Below are 23258 nucleotides of genomic sequence, written 5' to 3' on the forward strand. Positions count from 1 at the left end.
GGTGCCTTTCTACTGTTTTTTGTTGTGGTTGTTTCTATGTAATTTGTTTCCATATCATTGATTTCAGCTCTAATCTTCATTGTTTTCCTTCTTCTGCTGGCTTTAGGCTTCATTTATTGTTCTTTTTCTAGCTTCTTTAGGTATAAGGGTAGGTTGTGTATTTGAGATTTTTCGTGCTTTTTGATGTAGACCTGTATTGCTAAATACTTCCCTCTTATGACTACTTTTGCTGCGTCCCAAAGGTTTTGGACTCTCATGTCTTCATTTTCATTGGTTTCCACTATATGGCCAACAAACCTTTGACAAACCACGAAAAAATATCCAATGGAAAAACGACAGTCTCTTCAACAAATGGTGTTCGGAAAATTCAGCAGCAACATACAGAAAAATTACACTGGACCACTTTTTTACACCATACAAAAAAATAAATTGAAAATGGATGAAAGACCTAAATGTGAGACAGGAAGCCATCAAAATCCTAGAGGAGAACACAGGCAGAAATCTCTTTGACATCAGCCACAGCAAATTCCTACTATACATGTCTCTGGAAGCAAGGAAAACAAAAGCAAACATGAATTACTGGGAATTTATCAAGATAAAATGCTTTCACACAATGAACAATCAAGAAAACTAAAAGGCAATCTTTGGAATAGGAGAAGATATTTGCGAATGACATATCTAATAAAGGGTAGTATCTAAAATATATAACAAACTTATAAAACTCAACACCCAAAAAACAAATAATCCAGTTAAGAAATGGGCAGCAGGATTAATAGGGGCACATGTTCCCCAATGTTTATAGCAGGCTGTCAACAATAGTCAAATTATGGAAAAAGCCCAAATGTCCATCAATTGATGAATGGATAAAGAAGATGTGGTTTATGTATGTGTGTGTGTGTGTGTGTGTGTGTATCACATACATACACACACACACACACACACACACGCACACACACACAAAATGCAATACTACTCAGCAATGAAAAAGAATTAAATCTTGCCATTTGCCACAACGTGGATGGAACTGGAACTGGAGGGTATTATGCTATGTGAAATAAGCCAGTCAGAAAAAGACAGATATATGTTTTCACTCATATGTGGAATTTGAGAAAATTAACAGAAAACCATAGGGTAAAGGAAGGAAAAATAAGTTACAAACAGAGAAGGAGGCAAACCATAAGAGACTTATATAGAGAACAAACTGAGAGGAGGTGGGGGGGGATGGGATAAATGGGTGATGGCCATTAAGAAGGGTGCTTGTTGTGATAAACATTATATGTTAGTGAAATAAATCAGTAAAAGACAAATACCATATTATTTCACTCATGTGGAATTGAAGAAACACAACAGATGAACATAGGGGAAGGGAAGGAAAAATAAGACAAAAACAGAGAGTGAGGCAAACCATAAGACCCTCTTAAATATAGAGAACAAACTGAGATCTATTGGAGGGGGTGTAATAGGGGGAGTGGGCTAGATGGGTGATGGGCATTAGGAGGGCACTTGTTGGGATGAGCACTGGGTGTTTTATGTAAATGATGAATCACTGGGTTCTACTCCTGAAACCAATACTACACTGTATGTTAACTAACTTGAATTTAAATAAATGGATTTTTTAAAAAGAATACTCAGTGGGGAAAGAATAATCTCCACAACAAATGGTGTTGGAGAAACTATATGTGGATAACCACATATACAGAAATGAAATTGAACCCCCATCTTACAGCATACACAAAAATTAGCTTGAAATGGACTAAAGACAGAAACATAAGGCCTGACAATGTAAAACTTCTAGAAGAAAACAGGGAAGAATTTCCTTCACATTGGTCTAGGCAATGATATCCGGATATGATACCAAAAGCACAAACAACAAAAGTATAATCAAGTGGGACTACATCAAACTAAAAAGCTTCTGCACAGTAAAAGAGACAAAGAAAAGACAACCTAGGGAACAGGAAAGAATATTTGCAAACCATATATCTGATAAGGGGTTCATATCCAAAATATATAAGGAACTCATATAACTCAACAGCAAAAATAAAACCCACAAATAACTCAATTAAGAAAGTGGCAAGGGATTTGAATAGTCATTTCTTCAAAAAGGACAATCAAATAGTACAAAAAGACAATCAAATAGTGAAAAAGTACTCTGCTTCACTAATCAGCAGTGAGATGCAAATCAAAACTATGATGAAATATCCCCTCACATCTGTGACAATAGCTGTCACCAAAAAGGCAAGTTGTGAAGAAAAGGGAACCCTTGGGCACTGGTGCTGAAAATGTAGATGGGTGCAACCACTACAGAAAACAGCATGGAGGTTCCTCAAAAAATTAAAAATATAACCACCATATGAACCAGGAATACGACTTCTGGGTATACATGCAAAGGAAATGAAAGACGGGTATCAAAAAGATATGTTTATTTCAGCATTATTCACAATAGAAAAGATTATGGAAACAACTTAGGTGCCTTCCAGACAAGTTTTTATTAAATTCCAGGTGGTTAACATATAGTGTAATATTAGTTTCAACTGTGGAATTTGATGATTCATCACTTGCATACAATACCCAGTGCTCATCACAAGTGACACATCACCTATTTAACCCTTCCCCCTGTCCACCTCCCCTCCATTTGTTTGCTCTGTATTGTTAAGTATGTTTTCTGGCTTGCCTCTCTTTTGCCCCCTATGTTCATCTGTTTTGTTTCTTAAATTCCACATATGAGTGAAATCTAACTGACTTACTTCTCTTAGCATAATACCTTCTAGCTCCATCCACGTCGTTGCAAATGGCAAGATTTCATTTTTTTTTAATTTTAATGTTAATTTATTTTTGAGAGAAACAGAGACAGGATGCGAGTGGGTTAGGGGAAGAGAGAGAGGGAGACACAGAATCTGAAGCAGGCTCCCGGCTCTGAGCTGTCAGCACAGAGCCCCACGTGGGGCTCAAACTCACAAGCTGTGAGATCATGACCTGAGCCAAAGTCGGAGGCTCAACCGACTGAGCCACCCAAGTGCCCCTAGATTTCATTCTCTTTTATGGCTGAGTAATATTCCATTTATCATTCAACCATAAGAAAGAAGGAAATTCTATTTGTGACCACATGAATGGATCTTGAGGGTATTATGCTGAGATAAGTCAGACAGAGAAAGAGAAATACTGTATGATCTCACTTTATATGTAGAACCTAAAATAACTGAACTCATAAACACAGTAAAATGGTAGCCCAGAGACTGAGGAGTTGGGGGAGTTGGGGGGGATGCTGTTTAAGGATACAAACTCACAACTAGTAGATAAATAAGTCCTGGAGATGTAATGCACAGCATTGTGATTATAGGCAACAATACTGTATTTACAAACTTCAAAGTTGCTAGGAGACTAGATCTTCATTTTTCCTACCACAAGAAGAAATAATTACACGACATGATAGATGTGGTGGCTAACACTTGGCTGGTGCCACAGTCCCTCCCCCCCCACCCTTATCTATGGTTTCATTTTCTGCAGTTTCGGTTAATTACAGTCAACCGTAGTCCAGAAGGAGATGATCCTCCTTGTGACATATTGTCAGAAGGTCAGTAGCTGCCTAATGCTATTTCACATTGCTTGTGTCATTGATCTCACTTCATCTCATCACATAAACATTTTATCATCTCACGGCACTGCAAGAAGGGTGAGCACCATATAATAAGATACTCTGAGAGAGAACACATTCACATAACTTCTGTTACAGCATATTGTTATAATTGTTCCATTTTATTACCGATGTTGTTGACCTCTTACTCTGCCTAATTTGTAAGTTAAACTTTATCATAGTTATGTATATATAGGAAAAAACATAGCATATATAGAGTTCAGTACTATCTGCTGTTTTATGCATCCACTGGGGGTTTTGGAACATATCCCCCTTCGGGGTAAGGGGGGGGACTACTGTAATAATATTACCATACAAAAATGTATCAAGTCAACATATTATACACCTTAAACTTACAGTGTTATATTTCAATTATATTTAAAAAGTAGTCCATGGTACTGTAACAGCATTGTATGGTGACAGATGGTATCTACACTTTCGGTGAGCACAGCATGACATATGGAGTTATCAAACTACTGTTGTACACCTGAAACTAATGTAACATTGTGTGTCAACTACACTTCAATTAAAAAAGGGTTCAAAATATTTTTAATTATTATTCTAAATCTCATAGGAGCCAATAAAATAGAAGTCAAGTCCACCTCCCAACAGGCTAAGCACAGCCATTTTGTTTTCTTCACTGTTGAAACAGTTTGCTGTTCTTTGCTTTATTCAGAAAACTATTAAACTTTACATTTTCTCTCTATATCTTACTTGAAAATGTAAATAAAATTAATTTAAAATATAAAATATAGAAATAATACACATCAGAATAAGATGATCACATGACGGCAGGCTCATGGAAACTGAGGCTAAGATATGGAATGGTAGAATCATGGCCCCCATTTCACACTCACTTTTGGGCATATATTTGCTCACTGAATGGAACAGGTGTAAAATTGCCATCCCTATTTGCCTACATTGTTCCCTTTCCCTAACTTTCTGATACACACACTTCCCACAAGCAAGCACACCAAGTTAAACATGGTCATAATTAACTTCACTGTCTCTGATTTAGTTAAGATTTCATAGTATATTCTCATATTTCTTCAAAACTGTGGGATTACATATTCTAGCCCTAGTGACTCATTTATATCTACTTTGATAACTGAAGATAAATGGTCTGAGGAAGGGGTTCCTGAGGCATGCTGATGAGGAAGCTCTGAGCACATGTGGAATGAATGCGGAATGTTCACAGCTCTGTCAGAGCACCACATTAACAAGAGCTGAATCTGGGGTTCCATAAGTTGTCCAGGCCATCCGTCCCTCATCTTTCCAAAACTGGCCATGCTTAAACCTTCCCACTTCTTTCCTCAGCTAACCAGAATGGCTCTTAGGCAGGTTAATCACTTTTCCCCATCCAAGCAGCCTGTGAAGTGCACTCTTGACATCCTTGTTGCGGAGGCTGTACACAAAAGGGTTGGCCAAAGGTGTAATGGCAGTGTACATCACAGAAGCCACCATGTCTTGTTCCTGAGAGTTCTGGGAAGAAGGCTGGAAGTAGACCCAAATAATGGTGCCATAGAGGAAGCCAACCATGGTGAGGTGGGATCCACAAGTAGAGACTGCACGGTGGCGACCAGCAGCTGAAGGCAAACGCAGGATGGTGGCCCCAATGCGAACATAGGAGAGTACAATAAGGGCACAGGGACCTAGCATGAGGAAGCCACCCTCCAAAAATATGGCCAGCTCATTGGAATGTATGTCAGAGCAAGAGGCTCGCAGAAGTGGTCGGTGGTCACAAAAGAAGTGGGGAAGGTTAACATTGCCCTTGGCATCCCCAGCCCAGTATAGAGGCAAGAGAAGTCCTACATGCAGCATGGTGTGCACTATGGACACCATCCAGCTCAAGGCCAGTAAGCGGGCACAGAGTCGACGATTCATCACTGAATGGTAGTGCAGGGGGTCACAGATGGCCACATAGCGATCCAGAGCCATGACAGAAATAACAAGTGTATCCGTAACTCCAAATGCATAGAAGAAAAAGAACTGGGCCAAGCAGCGGGCAGCAGGAATGGCTGGGTAATTAGACACCAGATGGGCCAGCAACTGGGGCAGGGTGACTGTGGACAGCCCCATGTCAATCACAGAGAGACCACGGAGCAGATAATACATAGGTGAGTGGAGCCTGGAGTCCCGGGAGATTAGCAGCACCAGAGTCACGTTCCCCATTATGGTGGCCAGGTAAATAGCCAGGAACAGGAGAAAAAGGAGATTTGGGGAGATTCTAGCTCTTGAGAACCCAAGGAGCAAGAAGACTGGAGAGTGTGAAGCATTAGGGGTGCAGCCCATGATAAATGACAATGAGCCTGCCTAAAAGAGAGTTTGTATCAAAAATCAAGTCATAGGTAGTAGGCTGAGGGTCATAACAGTTCTAATTGATTTATGTACGTTATTCAAGCTCCTTAAAGACTTAAATTCAACTGACCGCCATGGCCCTTCTACTAGGTCTATGACTTCACTTCCTTAATTTATTACAGCATTTTCTCCATTATTGCTTCCTTTTCATCCACTCTAGTGGCTCCTTTTCTGTAAACCAGCAACCCTGATAAAGTCCCTCAAACAGTTATAAAACCTTCACTCAATATGGTCTTTTCATCCTACTATTACTCCTCTCCTTCCAATGGCAAACTTGGTGAAAAAATTCCTATACTCACAGGCACTAGCTCCTCATCTTCAGTTTACACCTCATCCCACTGCAGCCCTCATGATCTCTTCTCTCTGACCCTGTAAAGAACATAATGTATCATTTAATATGTAAACATATAAAAATGGTTTACTATCAGTGGTTGGTTTTTATAGTGAAATCGCTTCAGGTTGTCCTGAAATAACTTATTTTTACTCTTTATTCAATTTTGTTGGTTGATGGCATCACCATTATCATCTATCTGGTTGCCCAAAACTGGGGTCAATCTCTCCCTCACCTCCTCATGTTCAATCACTCCCTGACTTCTACATTTTTCCTTATATCCATCCTTTGCTCTCCTTTGAGTGGAATCCACTCACACTATTTAAGCTTCAGCAACTCTGACCAGTGCTAATTTCATAACCTCATGACAAGTTTCTCCACTTATTTCCCTTGATAGATCTTCCATACTGATTTGAGAGGAAAACTTTCAACAAGTGACTCTCTATTTAAAGAGTCCGGGTCTTCAGAATAGAATCCAAATAGCTTGATCTGGCTTGTAAAGAACTTTCATTGTCAATAGCTAAACTATCTTACCAAGTTCATGCTGAGTCACCTACCCAGTATTTTTTTTTTATTCTCAAGTTAGTTAACATACAGTGTAGTCTTGGCTTTAGGAATAGAACCCAGTGATTCATCACTTACATATATCACCCAGTGTTCATCCCAACAGGTGCTTTCCTTAATGCCCATCACCCATTTACCCCACCCCCATCTATCAACAATAGCCAAATTATGGCAAGAGCCCAAATGTCCATTAACTGATGAATGGATTCAGAAGATGTGGTATATACACACAATGGAATACTGCTTGGTAATCAAAAAAAATGAAATATTGCCATTTGCAACAACATGGATGGAATTGGAGGGTATTATGCTAAGTGAAATAAGTCAGAGAAAGATAGGCATCATATGATTTCATTAATATGTGGAATTTGAGAAACCTACCCAGTATTTTTAAAACTAGACAGTTCTTTCTCAGTTTTATGAACATGGTAAGCTCTCAGATTTCTGTAGATCTTCATATTTTATTCTGAAAGCTTCAGCTTCCTGAAATATAAGGTACTAAGCACCTTCCCCACTCGACACAGGTAGAAATTTTGAAAAAATACAATAATCACCTCTTTAAATTTATAACTGAACTTTCAAGAACGTAAAGGAAATATAAGGGTTGATAAACAAGTAGGGATATGAAAAACTAATATCTAAATTGTCCATGATGGTGTAGTGGTGGTGGTAACAGATAGGTGAGAGGGGCATAGTATCAGTCTTGGTTGTCCAGAGGCTCAAGTAACAATTCCCATGTGGAACAGGAGGTGAGAGTATAGGCCTGTGTGAGCCAAAAGATATACAACATCACATTAATTTAGGACATTCAAAAAGTTAAGCTTTCAAAGAGAGAATATACACAAACAAGCAAATGTATATATACCAGTGGCTACAGGACACCCAAAGAAAACTCTTATCTCCCAACCTGTACTACATGGAAGGGAAATGTCTCCCACGAGAATGAAGGTATGGGTCTGCACAGCACACAGAATGGGTAAGCTGATTTACAGAAGACATATGATCCCACACCCCGCAAACTGACAAGCTAACATAAAAATCATTCTCAGACTGCTGCCTTACAGAAGTAAACATAAAACTTCTCCTCAAGGACTTGCAGACCCCAGATGATGCAGGAATCCCACAGGTAAAAACCAACCAAAGAGATGAGTTCACAATTTACAATTACTAAAACAAGACCTATTTATTATGAAGACAATCAGCAATCAATAAATAATAGAATCATTTCCCTCTAAATATTATAAAATTAACTAATCTGTCAGGTTTTATAAATTTTGTTTAAAATACTTTGTGTCTAAGGGAGAGAATAAAGACTATAAAATGATATTATAAAAATAAAATACAACAGGCCAAGATGGCAGAACAGCATGGAAGTTTTTTGTGTGTCTCACGTCCATGAAATACAGCCAGACCAACACTAAACAATCCTACACACCTAGAAAACTGACTGGAGGATTAACACAACAATCTGCACAACTTGAACCACAGAATTCAGCAGGCATGTGGCATGGAGAGGTAAACTTGGGGAGAGAGAAGCCGGTGGCAGGCAGGGAGCCGCTTTTTCAGGTGGAGACAGGACTGAGACTGGGCGGGGGAAGAATATGGGAAAAGCACCCCTCCCCAAGAGCAGCTGGAGAGAAAGTGGAAAATTGGGAACAGCCACAGGGACTAAACTAAAAAGGGAGAAGGGAGAAAGGAGAAAGGAGAGGGTTTAAATTTCATTAAGACTGTAAACAAGGGGAGTGCAAAGTCTGCAACTCCACTGCTCAATGCCTGGTGGTGCTCTGGTGGGAAGGGTGAATCCCCAGGAACAGAGTGGGGTCTGGGAGGTTCTGAGGCCACATGGGGAAAAGCGGTTCCACTGCTGGAAGGACACTTGGTAGAAACTGTTAAAGCCAGCTGGTCCCAGCAGACCCCGGAAGGCGGTCACATTAGCTGGTGCTGGGGAAAGGTCACTGAGGGTGAAGCCTGGTGCCAGATGTGTGTTGCAATTTTCCATAATCCCCAAAACATTGCTGCTACACTGTCTCACGAACTTTTTTGGGGGCAGGCTGGCACCTGGCCACAGTCTCGGGGCACCGGCAACAGAAGGGTCCAGCTGGCATTCCTGGGTGCAGCCAACATTCAGCCATTGTTTGGTGAGACCCTCCCACAGAGGGGCGGAATGGGTCAAAGCCGCAGTCCTTCAGAAGTAAGGAGCCGGGGAAAACAGCTGCATCTGAGACAAAACTTGGGAGAGAAGTAATGCCTGGGGCCTGGTCACAAAGAGTGAAAAAGTGGGGAGTGGACGAGAACTGAAGACAGAGGATCGGTGTGCAACTGCTGATCTGGAGAACAGACTGGGTAGCTGGGTGGCACCATTTTCACCTCTCCCGTGCATGCCATGTGCACCTACGAGCACCATGACAATCCACCCCAGTAGGGTAGCAGCGCCATCTAGTGGAGAGCAGAGCTGTTACACCGAGCCCCACCCAACTGGGCCAACTTTGCTTGTCAAGAACACAAGCCTCACCACTGGCTTAATTTATGGACTATAAAGAGCTACATGGACTGACTACTAGGGGAAAATGAAGCAATTTAAGTCAGGTTCATCTATTCAATTTTTTTCTTTTTTTTCTTTTTCCTTTTTCTCTTTTACAATTCTTTTTCTTGAATACAGAAAGAGAAAAAAACTCATTTTTATTTTCAATTTTTATTAAAAATATCTGTCTTTAATTTTTATTACTATATTTTTTACTTTTGTGTAAATTTTTTCAAATTCTACTTTCTTCCATCATTTTATTTTAGTCCACTTCAGTGTACTCACCTTTTCAAATTTTCAAACAATTATCTTTTTTCTTTCTTTTTCTTTTTTTCTCTTTTTCATTTCTTTTTTTTTGAATGCAGAAAGAGAAAAACTTCATTTTTACTTTCAATTTCATCTAAAAATATTTTTATTTAATTTTTATTACTATATTTTCTGCTTTTATGTAAATGTTTTCAAATTCGATCTTACTCCCAACATTTTATCTTAGTCTACTACAGTGTATTAACTTTTTCAAATTTTCAATGATTTTTTCTTTTATTTTTTCTTTTTTTATTTTTTCTCGTTTTCATTTTTTTCCTTTTTTCTTAAATACAGAAAATGAAAAATTCATATTTCTTTTTAATTTTTATTAAAAATAATTTTTCTTTAATTTTTTTCTCCTATATTCTCTACTTTTGTGTATATTTTTTCAAATTCTATTTTAACCAAATCATCTCATTTTAGTCTACTTTAGTGTATTCACTGTTTCAAATTCTCAAACTATTTCCTTTTTTTTTCTCTCCCCCACCTTTGTTTTTCCTCTAATCTGTCAAATCACTTTCAAAACCCAGACCAAAACACATCTAGGATGTAGCATCATCTATTCAATTTGTGTGTGTGTGTGTGTGTGTGTGTGTGTGTGTGCTTAATTTTTAATTTTAATATTTTTTTAATTTTAATTTTTTTTAATTTCAATTTTTCTACCTCATTAATTCCTTTCCTCCCTTCAGAATGACAAAACGAAGGAATTCACTCCAAAAGAAAGAGCATGAAGAAATGACAGCCAGGGATTTAACCAACACAGATACAAGCAAGATGTCTGAACCAGAATTTAGAATCATAATAATAAGAATACTAGCTGGAACCGAAAATAAATTAGAATCCCTTTCTGCAGAGATAAAAGAAGTAAAAAATAGCCAGAATGAAATTAAAAATGCTATAACTGGGCTGCAATCACGGATGGATGCAGCAGCGGCAAGGATGGATGAGGCAGAACAGAGAATCAGCAATATAGAGGACAAACTTACAGAGAATAACAAAGCAGAAAAAAAGAGGGAGATTAAGGCAAAAGAGCACGATTTAAGAGTTAGAGAAATCAGTGACTCATTTAAAAGGAACAACATCAGAATCATAGGGGTCCCAGAAGAGGAAGAGAGAGAAATAGGGGTAGAAGGGTTATGTGAGCAAATCATAGCAGAAAACTTTCCTAACCTGGGGAAAGACACAGACATCAAAATCCAGGAAGCACAGAGGACCCCCATTAGATTCAACAAAAACCGACCATCAACAAGGCATATCATAGTCAAATTCACAAAATACTCACGCAACGAGAGAATCATGAAAGCAGCAAGGGAAAAAAAGTCCCTAACACACAAGGGAAGACAGATCAGGTTTGCAGCAGACCTATCTACAGAAACTTGGCAGGCCGGAAAGGAGTGGCAGGATATATTCAGTGTGCTGAATCAGAAAAATATGCAGCCAAGAATTCTTTATCCAGTAAGGCTGTCATTCAAAGTAGAAGGAGAGATAAAAAGTTTCCCAGACAAACAAAAATTAAAGGAGTTGTGACCACTAAACCAGCCCTGCAAGAAAGTTTAAGGGGGACTCTCTGAGGGGAGAAAAGATGAAAAAAAAAAAATATATATATATATACACACACACATATGTAAACAAATACCAAAAGCAACAAAAGATTAGAAAGGACCAGAGAACACCACCAGAAACTCCAACTCTATGAGCATCATAATGGCAATATTCATATCTTTCAGTACTCACTCTAAATGTCAATGGACTCAATGCTCCAATCAAAAGATATAGGGTGACAGAATGGATAAGAAAACAAGATCCATCTATATGCTGTTTACAAGAGACCCACTTTAGACCTACAGACACTTTCAGTTTGAAAATAAGGGGATGGAGAACAATCTATCATGCTAATGGTCAACAAAATAAAGCCGGAGTAGCCATACTTATATCAGACAATCTAGACTTTTTTTTTTTTAACGTTTATTCATCTTTGAGAGACAGAGCATGAGCGGGGAAGGGGCAGAGACAGGGAGATACAGAATCCTAAGCAGGCTCCAGGCTCTGAGCTGTCAGCACAGAGCCCGACGCGGGGCTCAAACCCACGAACCGTGAGACCATGACCTGAGCCGAAGTTGGACGCCCAACCGACTGAGCCACTCAGGTGCCCCCAGACAATCTAGACTTTAAAATAAAGACTGTATCAAGAGATGCAGAAGAGCATTATATCATAATCAAGGGGTCTATCCACAAAGAAGGCCTAACAATTGTAAACATTTATGTGCCAAATGTGAAAGCACCCAAATATATAAATCAATTAATCACAAACATAAAGAAACTCATTGAGAGTAACACTATAATAGTAGGAGACTTCAACACCCCACTCACAACAATGGACAGATCATCTAATCAAAAAAGTCCACAAGGAAACAATGGCTTTGAATGACACATTGGACCAGATGGACTTAACAGATATATTCACAACATTTCATCCTAAAGCAGCAGAATATACATTCTTCTCCAGTGCACATGGAACGTTCTGCAGAACAGACCATACACTGGGACACAAATCAGCCCTAAGTTAGTAGAAAAAGATCAAGATCATACCATGCATATTTTCAGACCACAATGCTATGAAACTCACAATCAACCATAAGAAAAAATTTGGAAAGGTAACAAATACTTGGAGACTGAAGAACACCCTGCTAAAGAATGAAAGGGCTAACCAAGCAGTTAAAGAGGAAATTAAAAAGTACATGGAAGTCAATGAAAATGATAGCACCACAACCCAAAACCTCTGGGTTGCAGCAAAGGCAGTCATAAGAGGAAAGTATATAGCAATCCAGACCTTCCTAAAGAAGGAAGAAAGATCTCAGATACACAACCTAACCTTACACCTTAAGGACCTGGAAAAAGAACAGCAAATGAAACCCCAAACTAGCAGAAGACAGGAAATAATAAAGATTAGAGCAAAAATTAATGTTATTGAAACCAAAAAAGCCAGTAGAATAGATTAATGAAACCAGAAGATGGTTCCTTGAAAGAATTAACAAAATTGATAAACCACTAGCTAGTTTGATCAACAAGAAAAAGGAAAGGAACCAAATAAATAAAATTAAGAATAAAAGAGGAGAGATCACAACCAACACAACAGAAATAAAAACAATAATAAGAGAATATTACGAGCAATTATATGCCAATAAAATGGGCAATCTGGAAGAAATGGACAAATTCCTAGAAACATATAAACTACCAAAACTGAAACAGGAAGAAATAGAAAATTTGAACAGACCCATAACCAGTAAGGAAATCAAATTAGTAATAAAAAATCTGCCAAAAAACAAGAGTCCAGGGCCAGATGGCTTTCCAGGGGAATTCTACCAAACATTTAAGGAAGAGTTAACACCTGTTCTCTTGAAACTGTTCCAAAAAATAGAAATGGAAGGAAAACTTCCAAACTCTATGAAAGCCAGCATTACCTTGATTCCAAAACCAGACAGGGACCCCCCAAAAAAGGAGAACTATAGACCAATTTCCCTGATGAACATGGATGCAAAAATCCTCAACAAGATATTAGCCAACCGGATCCAACAATACATTAAAAAGATTATTCACCACCACCAAGTGGGATTTATACCTGGGATGCAGGGCTGGTTCAACATCCACAAAACAATTGACATGATTCATCACATCAATAAAAGAAAAGACAAAAACTATATGATCCTCTCAATAGATGCAGAGAAAGCATTTGACAAAATACAACATCCTTTCTTGATGAAAACCCTCAAGAAAGTAGGGATAGAAGGAGCAAACCATGAGATCATAAAAGCCATATATGAATGACCCAAAGCTAATATCATCCTCAATGGGGAAAAACAGAGCTTTCCCCCTAAGGTCAGGAACAAGACAGGGATGTCCACTCTCGCCACTGTTATTCAACATAGTATTGGAAGTCTCTGCAATCAGACAACACAAAGAAATAAAAGGCATCCAAATTGGCCAGGAGGAGGTCAAACCTTCACTCTTCACAGATGACATGATACTCTTTATGGAAAACCCAAAAGAATCCATCAAAAACTGCTAGAACTGATTCATAAATCCAGCAAAGTTGCAGGATATAAAATCAATGCATAGAAATTGGTTGCGTTCCTACACACCAACAATGAAGCAATAGAAAGAGAAATCAAGGAATCAATCCCATTTACAGTTGCACCAAAAACCATAAAATACCTAGGAATAAATCTAACCAAAGAGGTGAAAAATCTATACACTGAAAACTATAGAAAGCTTATGAAAGAAATTGAAGAAGACACAAAAAACAAAACAAAAAAAAAAGATTCCATGCTCCTGGATAGGAAGAACAAATATTTTTAAAATGTCGATACTACCCAAAGCAATCTACATATTCAATGCAATCCTTATCAAAGTAACACCTGCATTCTTCACAGAGTTAGAACAAATAATCCTAAAATTTGTATGGAACCAGAAAAGACCCTGAATAACCAAAGCAATCTTGAAAAAGAAAACCAAAGCAGGAGGCATCACAATCCCAGACTTCAAGCTACACTACAAAGCTGTAATCATCAAGACAGTATCGTACTGGCACAAGAACAGACACTCAGATCAATGAAACAGAATATAGAACCCAGAATTAGACTCACAAACGTATGGCAACTAATCTTTGACAAAGCAGGAAAGAATATCCAATGGAATAGAGACAGTCTCTTCAACAAGTGGTGCTGGGAAAACTGGACAGCGACATGCAGAAGATTGAACCTGGACCACTTTCTTACACCATACACAAAAATAAACTCAAAATGGATGAGAGACCACAATGTAAGACAGGAAGCCATCAAAATCCGCAAGGAGAAAGCAGGCAAAAATCTCTTTGATCTTGACCGCAGCAACTTCTTACTCAACACGTCTCCAGAGGCAAGGGAAACAAAAGCAAAAATGAACTAGTGAGACCTCATCAAAATAAAAAGCTTCTGCACAGGAAAGGAAACAATCAGCAAAACTAAAAGGCAACCAACAGAATGGGAGAAGATATTTGCAAATGACATATCAGATAAAGGGTTAGTATCCAAAATCTACAAAGAACTTATTAAACTCAACACCCAAAAAACAAATAATCCAGTGAAGAAATGGGAAAAAGACATGAATAGACACTTCTCCAAGGAAGACATCCAGATGGCCAACCAACACATGAAAAAATGCTCAACATCACTCATCATCAGGGAAATACAAATCAAAACCACAATGAGATACCATCTCACACCTATCAGAATGGCTAACATGAACAATTCAGGCAACAACAGATGTTGGCGAGGATGCAGAGAAAAGGATCTCTTTTGCATGTTGGTGGGAATGCAAGCTGGTGCAGCCACTCTGGAAAACAGTATGGAGGTTCCTCAAAAAACTAAAAATATAACTACCCTACGACCCAGCAATTGCACTACTAGGCATTTATCCAAGGGATACTGGTGTGCTCTTTCGAAGGGACACATGCACCCCCATGTTTATAGCAGCACTATTGACAATAGCCAAAGTATGGAAAGAGCCCAAATGTTCATCAATGGATAAATGGATAAAGAAGGTGTGGTATATATATAAAATGGAGTATTACTCAGCAATCAAAAAGAATGAAATCTTGCCATTTGCAACTACCTGGATGGAACTGGAGGGTATTATGCAAAGTGAAATTAGTCAGAGAAAGACAAAATCATATGACTTCACTCATATGAGGACTTTAAGAGACAAAACAGATGAACCTAAGGGAAGGGAAACAAAAATAATATAAAAACAGGGAGGGGGACAAAACAGAAGAGACTCATAATTATGGAGAACAAACTGAGGGTTGCTGGAGGGGTTGTGGGAGGGGGGATGGGCTAAGTGGGTAAGGGGCACTAAGGAATCTACTCCTGAAATCATTGTTGCACTATATGCTAACTAATTTAGATGTAAATTTAAAAAAATAAAAAATAAAACTATTTAAAAAAAATAAATAATAAAATAAAATAAAATAAAATAAAATAAAATAAAATAAAATAAATACAACAGATTTGGCAAAGACTCAAAATGAATTACTAGAAAACACAAATATTCACATTCAAAGTAAAAACTCAATGGGTGACTTGGGCAGTGACTAAAGAGAAGAGCTAGTTCTGACAAAATACGTAGAAACAGTAAAAAGTGACCAAGATGTGGGGAAAGGAGTCACGACTTTGGGGAAAAAAAATAAAGGAGATCCACTAAGATACCAAATAAGTACAAGAAAAAAAAATAATGAGGAAATAGAGGAGAGGCAATATTGAAGGAACAGACTAAGAATTTTCCAGATTTAATTAAAGAAACAAGGCCTCAGACTAAAGAATCACAATGACTTCCAAATAAGATAATTTTTTTTAAATCTATGCATAGACACTATGTTAGGGAAATTGCTATACAGCAAATACAAAGATAAAATACTTTTTTCCTTACTGTTTATTTTATTTTTCCAAGTTTTTATTTAAATTCCAGTTAGTTAACATACAGTGTAATATTAGTTTCAAGTGTAAAATTTAGTAATTCATAACCTACATACGAAGATAAAATATTAAAAGCAACCAGAGAGAACAGAAAGATTATCTACAAAGGAAAGATAATTAGACTTTTGGTAAAAGATTTCTCAGCAACAATAGACTCTAGAAAGCTTCAAACATCCTTATCCTAACAGATTCTGTAAATGCAGCCTTCTCTAACTTTTATCCGTGCACTGACAGGAGTTGCACATGACCTCTTGCTCAAACTTTGTTTAAGGCCTTAAATAATGCTTTGAGTTGTATTTTTGTTTCCAAATACGTTTTCTTAAGCTATCTTTTCATTATTGAGCTCTAATTTAATAATGTCCTGGCCTGAGAATTAAGTCGGCATGAGATTAGTTCTTAAGCTTTTTGAGACTCACATTGTGGCTAATACGTGGCTAAGTGCGGGCCTGTGGAATACAGCAAATGGCAACCCCAAAGCAAACTCACAATTTCTAGAACCTGCAATATATAACAGAGATGACATTCTCAGTCTTTGAAGGATAGGTTATGCAGTTAAATATAGTACCACAACTGTACATACTTATTTTAACGTGTGGTTTACTCATAGTATATATCAGTAGAAAGGATGCACCAATAAATCTAAGTCTCAAGAACATAATATTAACTTTAAAAATGTCAGTTCAGAATGACAGGAAAATGTGACATATATGGAGATTTAAAACATGTAAAAAATATTATATATATAAACATGCATGAGAATAATGAATACTTTATTCAGGATAGTGGTTATCTTTGGGGAAGGAAGAAAGTATAAGACGGAGAAGTAGTTTGGGGTTTTGTTTGTTTGTTTTTGTTTTTAAGTTTATTTATTTTGAAAGAGAGAGAGAGAGAGAGAGAGAGAGCAAGTGGGGGAGGGGCAGAGAAAAAGAGGGAGAGAGAGAGAAAATCCCAAGCAAGCTACACACTGTCAGTGCAGAACCCAGTGTGGGGCTTGAACTCACAAACTGTGAGATCATGACCTGAGCCAAAGTCAGATGTGCCAAAGCCAGACGCTTAACCAACTGAGCCATCCAGGTGCCCCTAGTTTGGGTTTTAACTGTATCTGTAACCACCTATTTTTTTTTTCAAGTTGGAACCTAAGTTTTTTTTAAGTTAGATGTTGGGTATATGTATTATCTTGGTTTCCATATATTTTTCTATATTGTGAAACTTTTCTTACTAAAAACTATAAACAGTAAAGGCAAGAATAGAAACTGAGGTATAAGAGCTTTTACTTTCTTATATTTTTTTGCAACTTATTTTTATTTTTATTTTATTTTTTAATATAATTTATTGTCAAGTTATCTAACATACAGTGTATACGATGTACCCTTGGCTTTGGGAGTAGATTCCCATGATTCATCACTTACATACAACACCCAGTACTCTTCCCGATGAGTGCCTTCCTCAATGCCCATCACCCATTTTCCCCTCCCCTCAGTCCTCCCACCATCGACCCTCAGTTTGTTCTCTGTATTTAAGAGTTTCTTATGGTTTGCCTCCCTCTCTGTTTGAAACTACTTTTTCCCCTTCCTTCCCCCATGGTCCTCTGTTAAGTTTCTCAGATTCCACATATGAATGAAAACATATGATTTCTGTCTTTCTCTATTCCTTCATAAGACTAAGCATTCCATTCTAGTTCCAAATAATACCCACCAGTTAATTCAATCACATACTCAACATCAGGACACTCAAGCCAGAACATCATGGAGAATCCATAATTAGGTAATATCTATCTTAGAACAGGGAGAACCAGAGATTTACTTCCAAAACAATTTTCCAAACCTTGTGGAAGGAGGAAGATTTCAAAATACATGTGAAATATTAACCATCAGAACTATAATGAGCCACTGGGCTGAGAAGTTTCCCTAAATTGTCTTTCCCTAATTCCAGGTACGTTTCATGTTTGCAACTACCATTCCTATTTCTCTATCTGGCTGTAGTAAATTTTACAGTAAGTTTCTGATAGAAACTCTTTCATCTGGGACTGACTCTAGAGATCTATAGCCAGGAACAAGGTTTAGACAGGTCTCTGGAAGAGAAGGGAAAAATCTTCAGCAAGACTATAATAGACAGAGGTGGAGGACTCATAACTGCTTATATTTCTCTGGCCTCAGGAGCCCAAGACTGGATTAATCAAAATCCCTGGTTCATACTGCACCTTCTTCATTGGTCCAAGCATCACCTGCTTGCTCCCTTAGTTCTGAACACTGTTACAAACACCCATTAAATTGGTGTTAACACAGAAACTAGAACATTGATTATAATTCATATCTACTCATACATTACTTCACCCTGTCACTTCCTAAGGCAACCAGCCTCCTGAATCTTGGGTTAATCATTCCTTTTCTTTCATTAATACATGTTTATATTTGATCTATATCTCCTAAGGTATTCCAAGAAGAATAGTGCTAAGTTTGAAATGATATGAAATTTATAAAAGGATAACCAAATTTAAATTATTTGGGGTTACTTGATTTTATGTCTGAATATTATACTACTTAGATTCACTGATATTATTGGATACAGCCATGGCTTATTTATTTTTCATTGCTACATAATAGCCCCTTGTATCAATATACCACAATGTGTTTATCTATTTTCTGTGATGTGTATTTGTGTTGCTTAGTTATTCCTGCTACAGAGTATGGGTCCAAGCTAACATAGTTTATATTTCTGTGCTCCAAGTTAGTAACTCTTCCATGGGCAAGTTTCTCAATTTGTCTGAATCATGGATTTCTAAAATGGACATAGAATTTATTTTCACAAAGATGTTAGAAGAATTGAATAAAATTCCCATTAGTGTTTACAAAATAAAAAAGTATGGTCACCTCAAAAAATGCAGAAAGTGAATTTGATAAAATTTGGTAACCATTCATAACCAAAATATCCTAGTATACTAGAAATAAAAAGAATAACCCAATAGAGTTTGTCTACTATTAATCTAGAATGAAAGTCATACTTGGCGCATTTCTAAAATAATTTCACTGAAGTTCAGGAACAAGGCAAGGATGACTATTATCCTCGGCTCAGTCAGTGGCCAAGTGTGTTAAGCATCTGACTTGATTTTGGCTCAGGTCATGATCTCAAGGTTTGAGAGATCGAGCCCTGCACTGGGCTCTGTGCTTAGAGCATGGAGCCTGCTTTGGATTCTCTCACTCTCTCTCGTCTCTCTCTCTCTCTCTGTCCTTCCCCTGCTCTCTCTCTCTCTCTCTCAAAATAAATAAATAAACTTTTTTAAAGGCCTATTCAACATTGCTTTGCAAGTCTTGGCCATTGAAGTAGTGGCAAGAAAAGGAAATGAAATGAATATTCAAAAATTTTAAAATATGATTCATATTTTATAATCTATCAACCATTTTCTTCATCTTGTTTGTATAATTAAACATAGTATAATTAAATATAGTTTACTTCTAAAATGATTTATTCAAATTTTTGTTTCCAAGGTTGTCAATAAACAGCCCTCACCATATACAATGACCTGTAAAAATGGTGGTGATGGTAGTCATAGTCGTAGTCATAGTAGTAAAATACGTAACATTTCTGGACCCCTTGCTACGTGACAAACAGTACAAACACTCTACATGTATGATTTTATTAAACCTGTACTCCATGAGGTAAATACGATTTTATTCTCATTTTATACATGGGGAAATGGAGGCATAGAGAAATTAAGCAACTTGCTTAATATTGCACAGCTAGTCACTGGAAGAACTGGAATTTTAACACAGAGAACAGTCAACACCTCAACCGCTGCTTCTCTCAATCCTTCATTTTCCTTCTCTACCAATACTCAATGTTCTTGACATTTGGTTTTTTCCAATCTCCTGAATACGGTAAAATTGTGAATTTCATCCTCCTTCTTTCAGTGGTTAGAGCTTTTCTATATATTTTTTCTCCCTTCTTCCCCCATTCCCTTCACTATGGAGGCTCCCCAAAAGCAAACCTCAAGAACATATCCAGTCCTAGAGCCCCATTGACCAACGTAATTTTAATTTTTCATAAATCAACACCTTTAAACCTGACCAACCTCACTGCTACAGTAAAAGGCTGAAGGATTCATCCTATAGTTTTGGTAAAAAATGAAGCACATAATGAACCAGAGTATACCAGGGAGGGTTAATAATATAGGTAAAGAATATAGAGAGAATATGAGTACTGGAAGAGAAAAGGAGACAGAATAACAGCCAAAAGAAAAGCAGGAAAGGAGGTGGTGGAGTGTGGAGCAGGGGAAAAAATGTAGATCTAATCATTATGAATCATTCATGCCAGGGGCTTTTAATCATTTATAAGAGTAATTGCCAAAGAATATTTTTCTCTCAAAGTACAATTGTTACTCTAAGCAGGAATTAGCAACTGGAAACTGTGCCTCTGGAAATATCTCAGAGGAGAGATAACAGAAGGGATGAAGAATTTAAAAATTGATCTGAATACCTAAGTTTGCCTATGGTCCCCACAAAGTAATTTTGGCTAGATCAAGTGCAGAAGGTAATCACATGATCCAGAAGATCATTCATTTATTTATCCATTTGTTGATTAATTCATCTGCTCTATAAATATTGGATTTCTTACCTATGACGGCACTTCTTTACCTATGATGGCACATTGAAATAAACCACACAAAGGCTCTGCCACGAGGAAGCCACAGTGGGAAAGAAGGGAAGATAAACACTAAGTGAAAAACAGTGTGATAACTTATATGATAAATATAAGCAAAGGAGCTTGTGGAGTTTACTTGGAGAACGTCCCATCTCAGCCTTAGATGAGGTCAGGGATGGGATGAGGTCATGAAAAGGTTTCTAGAAGATAGCAAAATCACAGCAAAGTGTAACATATAAAAACTCTTCTGGCTGGCACCAAAACTGCCCTCTATTTTATTCATAGAACAGCTGGCATTCTGAACAAAGAATGTGAATGTGATATAACTGTGTGTGTGCGTGTGTGTGCTGTGTATAAGCTGTAAGTAGGTGACAAAGATTTAGAAAATAATTCTTGGAAAGCAGAATTTACTGTCAGTTGAGAGTTTCTCTTAAACTTTATTTCCTAAAATTTCAGTCTTCTAAAAATAATTGTGTGCTGTCACAGAGAGATGACTGGGAAGAATGAGAGTCAGAAACATGGAAATGGAGACAGTGGAAGAAAGGACAAAAGGGAAGAGGAAATGAAAAAAAGAATGCAAAGTAAGAGAAAGGCATGACGGAATAAGAGTACAGAGTGCGTGGGTGAATGAAAGAAACATAAGAAAAAATAGGAAGAGTTTTGATTGGAGAAGAGCAGGATTAAGGGTGGGGATTTCTTTAATGACTGGGGCATAGATAATAAGCAGAAATAAAGATTTCTTTTTTTAGAAGAAAGGAGAAAGGCGTGTAGATGATGAGTGAGAGAAGGGTGATGATGTGTATAGGGTAGAAGGAGAGAAGAATAGAGTGACATGAAATGGTTTCTGGAAGATAGAAAGAAAAGTGAAGGCAAGGGTGAGAAACGGAACATCAAGAATAGGAACAGAAAGGAGGGCTGGTAAGAGAGATGGACAGGGTGGCGGGGGGGGGGGGATGTCTGTGAAGACACAAAGCACAAAGGATGATGCTAAACAAAATAGGTTCAGAGTGAGAGACAGAATGTTGATAGAGAAATCCTAGAATGGGTCAAGGAGAGACAAGATGGAGAATGAAGGCTAGCTCCCTACCTGCACACTCACCTGGCAAGAAAGGACTGCTCTGATTCTGGATTTTGTGGCTCCAGCCTACAAACTCAGGGATATGGCCATGGTGCTGAAGGACGACCGATCAGTGCGTGGGACTGGAAGTCAGTGCTGGCAAGGTTGAGTGAGATTTAGAGGCTGTGGGGCCCCAGAGACTTTTCCCCTAGAGTCTTCTTGGGGGAGACCAAGTACAACATCTACCATACCATGGAGCAAGAGAGTGTGGACATGATCTCAAGGGAAAGTTAAAAGCACTGGAAGCCCCTCCAAATGGCTCCACTCCACTCTTCATTCAGTCTATGCACAGGCAACCCCAAATGACAGACACTTGTGTATCATTATTCTAGTCATTCACACCGTCATCATCTTATTACTTTTCTACAATAATTAAAGTATGACGTAATGGCCAGGACCAGAACATTGGAGCCAAACAACAACTGAGTATAATTCCGGGGCATACCACTTGTAAGTTCTGTGGATTTGGCAAATTCGTTAGCCTCTCTGAAGTTTCACCTCCTTATAATAAAATTATAATAATATGTAATCTTCTAAAAATCATTGATTTAAGGATTAGAATATTATACATAAGGTGCTGAGAACAGGCCTCCCGTGTAGTAAAAGACTCAAATGGTAATTGCTGTTGTGGCTGCTTCTACCGCTACTGCTATGATTATTGTGGGTATTACAACAAAGTAAGTTCAGGTTTTTCAGACGTTGCTAAGATGCATTGTTTACAGCTCATTTCCTCCATTTGACGATGTGCTCCTGGAGGAAAGGGGCTGTGATGAACTCACCTCTGTCTCCAGTACTTCAGCACAGTGCTCGCAGAAAGCAAGCACTCGAAAAAGACTGGCTGGCTGAATGGCCAGTGAGTAACCATCCTTCTCTCATTTGCCCTAATTTCCCAACTCCAGCAAAATGTCCTACCTTGTCTATCATTCTCCAACACAGAACTCTTATTTACCAAGAGTAAATATGAAAAAGATCAATGCCTTGTTTTCTCATTATTTCCTTTGTTTTTGCAATCAGCTAATCCATTCTCCTATCTCTTTACTAGGCTAATTGAACATTCCTTATCTGGGGATCAATTTATTATTAATGTTTTTCATAATAATAAAATATACTCTAACAAACTTATATGGAGCTTTATCCTAGGAGTATGCATAAGACAAAATAGACACAGTCCTCAACAAGTGAAGGCAGATGTGGCAAGGACTCAGGCCCATGCTGTGATCTCTGAGAGCAAGGATTGCTTCATATTCCAGAGTGATTTATGTTTACAAACTTAGTGAAATTCC

At 37.9% G+C, this 23258-nt stretch overlaps 1 protein-coding gene across 1 annotated transcript; it reads right to left on the minus strand.

Annotated features, from left to right (window-relative positions):
- Positions 1-4948: 4948 nt before the first annotated feature.
- Positions 4949-5923, minus strand: LOC124524658 (olfactory receptor 1B1). Its single transcript, XM_047097027.1, has one exon. It carries the CDS (start codon positions 5921-5923, stop codon positions 4949-4951), a length of 975 nt encoding a protein of 324 aa, XP_046952983.1.
- Between the last annotated feature and the right edge of the window lie 17335 nt (positions 5924-23258).

Source organism: Lynx rufus, unplaced genomic scaffold, assembly GCF_022079265.1.
Source record: "Lynx rufus isolate CCGP_SWC_20201006 ecotype Redwood Valley unplaced genomic scaffold, mLynRuf1.p SCAF_10, whole genome shotgun sequence".
NCBI classification, from domain to species: domain Eukaryota; kingdom Metazoa; phylum Chordata; class Mammalia; order Carnivora; family Felidae; genus Lynx; species Lynx rufus.

What these genes read in the sequence shown, in the direction of transcription:
- LOC124524658 (XM_047097027.1), bottom strand. Translation starts at nt 5,923, where the DNA reads ATGGGCTGCACCCCTAATGCTTCACACTCTCCAGTCTTCTTGCTCCTT.